This window comes from Ooceraea biroi, chromosome 8, assembly GCF_003672135.1.
Source record: "Ooceraea biroi isolate clonal line C1 chromosome 8, Obir_v5.4, whole genome shotgun sequence".
NCBI lineage: Eukaryota > Metazoa > Arthropoda > Insecta > Hymenoptera > Formicidae > Ooceraea > Ooceraea biroi.
In genome coordinates, this window is record NC_039513.1 from 2,360,134 (window position 1) to 2,366,203 (window position 6,070).

The following is a 6,070-nucleotide window of genomic DNA, read 5'->3' on the forward strand; positions in this document are numbered from 1 at the left end:
TCTATTTAGCCACTGAGGATGTACATTATTAGTGAAATTTATACATTCAGTACTTATGTCCTCTAGAATTTTTGTGGACGCCCAGTGTTGTTACCAAGTGCGATTAAATGCATTTAACTGTGTTTCGACCACATTTGCGAAAAGAGCTGTGGGTCGTACTAATTTTGTAACTGCAGGAGCGTCTTCGTCAGGATTTTGGTACTCCATAAATTCAATATATTTTTCATTATCTGTCGCGTCATCCATTGGCGTTTTCGTCATAATGCTACGACAATTGTCGCAATTAGTTTTTGTAATGCTTCTTCGTGCCACATATCCAGCAAAAAATGCAATAGCATTCTTATCATAACTATTAAGTGCATTTTAATTTTCTGTATCTTCTACATTGGCATGTTTTCTTAGAATTTCAACATCTTCTGCAAATAATTCGTCTTCAGAATCAATGTCATATTGTACAGTACTATGGCTTGCACTCAACGATTTCTCTATCGTCTTAACAAGCTCACTCGATGGATTAATAAAACAATTCCACTTCTGGACATTGAACATTACCTTTCTCACTTGTTTGGATATATCCTGTACATAATACATGTCTGAGAGAAAGTCGGATCATTCTTGACGTAGGATTAGGATTAAATCCACCGCGCCCTCTTAATGTGGAAAATAAATGTTCGACTGAGTCTTGATTACATAATCCTGTAGCAAGTTCGAATGTTTCGTATTGCATTCGGAGTTCATTATATATATCCAGAATAACTTGCACAGTCAACTTAAAGCCTCTCAAGCACGGTATCTGTAATACCTTTTCAGATGACGTTGACCATCTTGAGCACCATTCGACAAAATCTATTAACAGATTTTGAATGTCAGGATTTCTTGGGGATAATAATCGTTTTCCTCTAAATTTCATATTAAAGCTATATGAATTACAGGCGTCAATTACATTATTCATACGCTCTGTGAAATCAGCCGTCGCTTCCCATGTATGTGTTTGTAACTGTTTTCCGTGACCGGCTGTTCTTATTGCGGCTGCAAATTTATGACTGAATAATTGGAAGGCTCTTTTAACATTCATCGCTTCGAAACTATTTGGACGAAGATGCGCTTCCGTTATATGCGATAATAAATTGGAACCTCCTTTTGCGGCATCATCAACAGATCACGTCAATTCAAAATCGGCATATGATGCCAGTACTGCTCCATCGCAATATAAATATTGGTGTCTTCTTAACAAGCTGGCTAATCTTTTCACTAAATGTGGAAAATCATACGATGCATAATATTTTCTGTTATTGTATATAAAAACTGGTTTTTCCGCGTGCACACCAAGTAGATTATAGGCACTCTGATTACATGTGCCTTGATCATATGTTAAAAGTCGCACATCAGCACCTGTTTTTTCTAATCTATCTAAACATTGCTTTAATAAAATTATTATTTCACTGGCTTTCAAACATTTTCCTGGAAGGAAATATGCTATAGGTTGACGCCATGGATGACGCGCATTTATGCTATCGAGGCAAAAAACGAATACGCATTTTGCTCTCTCGCATTTTCTTCCTAAAGGGCCTAGATCAACAAGCCCTTCTATTTGATCTAATTTAAGAGAATATTCTTCATACGATTTAATGTACATTTCGTCCTATTTCAGAGCACATACTCTTTCTTCTGCAGGTAACTTCGATATTTTTTCCTCCAGTTTACAAAATATGAAATCACAAAATCCTGGCATCATATTATATTTTTCGTGCCATCTTCTAATAGTTCGCTCTGCAGGGAAATTACAACCTGCCTTTCGTAAACGCCGTAATACAGTGGCTGAATAATAAAAAAATTGTTGCGACAGAGTTCTTTCTTCATTCGTATATGGAGCGTTTGGTGTATGTAACTGTAAATTAATCATTGCTTTCGCCACTGGATGCAAGTTTTGTTTATCAATATAATTTTTAATAATCTGTTTTTCGCTCTTTTTACTTGTCGGTTTCCTACAGACTTTTCTAGAGCGTACACGAAATTTTAAACGTCTTATTATTGCACGCAAACGTTTATTCTCATATTTTAAATGCTTAATTATTTCTATGGAATCTTCTTTTTCCATATCCTTATTCTCTTGTCTTGTTAATTGAGGCGTGGAATTAATATTATGTAATGATGGCGGTTCCAGATGGACCCATTCTCTTATATTCTCTTCTTCTAATGGAATTTCAAAAGTTACAGGTGGTGAAATATAGGTTCGTAATGGAGGCCGTTGAGATACTTGTTTTATGAGCGTATTATTTTGAACAATTGCAGGCAATGTTGCTGCTGATATTTCTTTACTTTTATTTGCCTTCACTTCATCGTTAATATCTATTTCTTGAGAATGAGTCACGTCTTCCACCATTTCTACATTTTCTAAAAATATACCTTGAGTATCTATTTCCTCATGTGAAGAAATATCGGTCCATCGCAGCGGGACTGCATCGCGTCTTAAACGTTTTTTATTCCTACCTTTGAAGCATTTTTCATTAAAGTGGTCTGCACATAAGCCAGCACGACGAACGGAATTGGCAGACCATTGCTCCAGTTTTGTATTTCCTGCAACAGGATAACGATACAAAACATTAATATTTTACATTAATAATTAATGTTATAACAATTAATAGCAATGCAATACATATTTTATTATGAGCACTAATTTATTTATAAATGTAATAATTATTTAATATTATTATGACCGTGGCAGCCTCATGTGGCTTTCAATGTGTCCTGCGGTATTGATCACCTGGTTTTGATCGCAACAACCGTGTGGTAAAAAAGGAATAGTGCCGGTACGACGGCAAACAAGCAGAAGAGGAGAAAACACACGTATAGGTATGACAGCTGGAGATCGTCTTTCGCGTGATCAAAGGCCGACACAATGCTGGACTGTGTCGTAACAATAGTAAATAAATATTACTGCCCATAATAAAATATGAATGCATTGTTTCTATGATACAATTGTTGTAGTCCAACATTCGAAACTGTTATTGTTTCAATACATGATATTGATAGTAATAAATTAATTGCATTCACAAGCTACAAGAATAAGATTTCGTGTCGAAAATAATTTATACGATGGAAAATACAGTATTATATTCAACTTGAAAATGTAAGGAATTACATTAATAACATTAGAATTTGTTATAAATCATTTTATATTAAATCGTTTTATATTATATTAAACGTTTTAATGGAAAGGCTTACCACTGTTGCGAATCCACAAGTGATATCTCCCATCTGTAGCAAGTGGAAATCGATATAGATGCGTTCCTGTCGAATATCTTCCGTTGCGGCAGTTTTTATATGCGCACTTATCATAAACACTGTCCACACGACACTGATTACTCATTATTCTTTTATTGTGGAATGTATTACTAACGTTTTGAAAAAAAATGCCTTTTTGCATCTAAATTGAATTTTTCAATGAATTCACGCAACAAAGAGCAAAGAAAAATAGTCTTTCTCAATTAGGCCCACGAAATTATTACCACTATTTCAGAAAAAGTACAAACCAAAAGAAAAAACAAAATCAGTTTCCAACACTACTTTACTGAAAATCACACTACTAACTTGCTGTACAAGTCGAAAATCAGATCGTACAGCGGAATCAATCGTTGCGTATTCAGTTAAGCCACGCATCAGACTGGCATCGCGACAGTTTCTTCGCGGAGATTCTAACGCTATGCAACTGTTTTTCTCGCCAACGCCGCCCGTTTTCTTATCTCGCAAATGAGACGATCGCGGAATTGCCGATGTATGTTATACACTATAAAACATTTATCGATTAGACCAAAGGCGGGAAAGTCTCCAGGCGATAACGTCACGCGCTCTCTCGCCTTAATAATCGAAGATATAGTTTTCGTGAAATTCTAATGCGGCTATCCTATAAATGCACAGTACGTAGAACATTGTGCTTTTTGAATCATGTCGATATCTAGTGGTCACCGAGATTTTGGCGAAAAATATATTCGCGGAACTGGTGAGTCGCTGAAATTGCGACGTTCCTGCGAGCCGCCTTATCGTTGAATAATTGTTTGCTTCAATCTCGACAATCAATAAAAATATTGACATCTGTCAAAGAACAGATGTATATATATATATATATATATATATATATATATACGCTGAACAAAAAGTACCCGAAAGTATTCAATATATATACAGAGTGTTAGACATAAGGCGAAAAACCTCTCGCCCACAGATAGATCTCGTCAAACTGAATTAAAAAGTCCTGTACCATTTTGCAAACAATCACGTACAATTTCGAGTAATTAAGTAAAGAAAGTTCGCGCTATTCAGCGGACGCAATTGACAGCGAGTGAAGGTAGGTCAGGAATGGCCTACGAAACGTCTAGCCGCGCGCGCGATATCGCGAGTATCGGATTACAGCAGTAGGTAGGCGCGATGATGTATTTCTAACAAGAGATAAGTGACAATACTTTCTCGGCGTTGCCAATGAAGCATGAAACGCGAGCACGTGAATGAGACGCCGAGAAAGTATTGTCGCTTATCTCTTGTAAGACCAATCGTCGCTCGCGTTCTTCTATATAATTGTAAGAATCGCGTCGCGCGCGCGGCTACATACATATTTTGTAGGTCATTCCTGACCTACCTTCCCTCGCTGCCAATTATCCGCTGAATTAGCAAACTTTCTTTATTTAATTACTCGACATTTTACGTGGTTATTTGCAAATTGGTACAGGACTTTTTACTTCAGTTTAACGAGATCTATCTGTGGACGAGAGGGTTTTTGCCTTATGTCAGACACCTTTTGTGTGTGTGTGTGTGTGTGTGTGTGTGTGTGTGTGTGTGTGTGTGTGTGTGTGTGTGTGTGTGTGTGTGTGTGGTGTGTGTGTGTGTGTGTGGTGTGTGTGTGTGTGTGTGTGTGTGTGTGTGTACAGAGGCAGACTGAAACGGTAGGCGCTGTAAACGCCGCATACTCTGAAGAAATGTTTAAAAAATACAGAGTATGCGCCGCGTACTCTCAAAACATCAAAGTAAAAAATCAAATCATGCAGGAATTCTCTACGTTTTAGAAAATAATTCAAAGAGTGACGAAATTCCTTCTTACTGAGCATTTATCTATAACTGTGATTCAAAATATCGAAATGCTAGTGATGAGTGACGAGGAAATATTATTAAATCAGAGCCAGAAAAAGATAACCAGGCTGTTTTTTTCAAAAATTGTTTAAATGATTTCTCTTCATTTTATTGCGTTTTTTTTTTGTAAAATGTATAGGTATTAAAATACTTCTTTCTACATTAATAATTTTTTTTAAGTAAAAACTAAATGTCATCTTTGCATGATAGATAACTTGTGGTGTACATACTCTCCCTCCTGCTCCAAAAATAGAATATTAATAGTTTTTATGTAAAATTCTTTCCTCTTCACTTATAGTAGCCAACACTAAAAAGTAGCGTGTACTCTCAAGAATTTTCTTTAGTCTGTCCGTATATATATAAAGAATGTCCTGGAAATAATGACTTTATATCTTTTTATGTATATATTTTCTATAGAAATTGTCATACATTGAAGATATTAATAATACACATAATGATAGCTAATTACGCGCGCACGCGTGTGTGTACACATACGTACATGTATACACAATATGTAACAAATAAACATAAATCGCAAAATGATTTATTAAATGAAATTCTTCCCCACATCCTATTACTCTCATCGTGCTAACACGCGGTCACGATATCGAAATATATTTCTTACAGACCATACGACTTCAATAGGGAGTTAAGGGGGAATATTTGTTTTCATTTTTTTCATTGTTTTTATTCTCATGCTTGACCGCACTCGCTGCATACGATACATCTCCACGATAGAAGAAAAACAAGGACAGTATGATTATCGGCCTTCCTTATCTATTCCTCTTATGTGCACATAGCGAGAACCAAGAGTTGTGGACATAGCGTGTTACCATGCGGATATTTCGTGGACATGGCTACGTAGTTCAATGTCCACGTTTTATGGACATAGAGGCGCTGCGACTAGGCGTTCCAGCTAAAACGCGAGCGTGACCGCTCTCAGGCTTCT

The 6,070-nt window shown here is 36.4% G+C and overlaps 1 protein-coding gene across 1 annotated transcript; it reads right to left on the minus strand.

Moving 5' to 3' along the window:
- Window positions 1-363: 363 nt before the first annotated feature.
- Window positions 364-3,370, minus strand: LOC113562470. Its single transcript, XM_026972050.1, has 3 exons — window positions 3,226-3,370; window positions 2,009-2,577; window positions 364-576 (listed from the first exon to the last, which is right to left on the minus strand). The coding sequence occupies exons 1-3, from the start codon at window positions 3,368-3,370 to the stop codon at window positions 364-366; spliced, it is 927 nt and encodes a 308-aa protein (XP_026827851.1).
- Between the last annotated feature and the right edge of the window lie 2,700 nt (window positions 3,371-6,070).

What these genes read in the sequence shown, in the direction of transcription:
- LOC113562470 (XM_026972050.1), bottom strand. Translation starts at nt 3,370, where the DNA reads ATGAGTAATCAGTGTCGTGTGGACAGTGTTTATGATAAGTGCGCATAT. An exon ending in CTTGTGGATTCGCAACAGTG is followed by an intron (nt 2,578 to 3,225) that starts GTAAGCCTTTCC and finishes ATCCTGTTGCAG; the next exon opens with GAAATACAAAACTGGAGCAA. An exon ending in TAAGACGTTTAAAATTTCGT is followed by an intron (nt 577 to 2,008) that starts GTACGCTCTAGA and finishes TATTATGTACAG; the next exon opens with GATATATCCAAACAAGTGAG.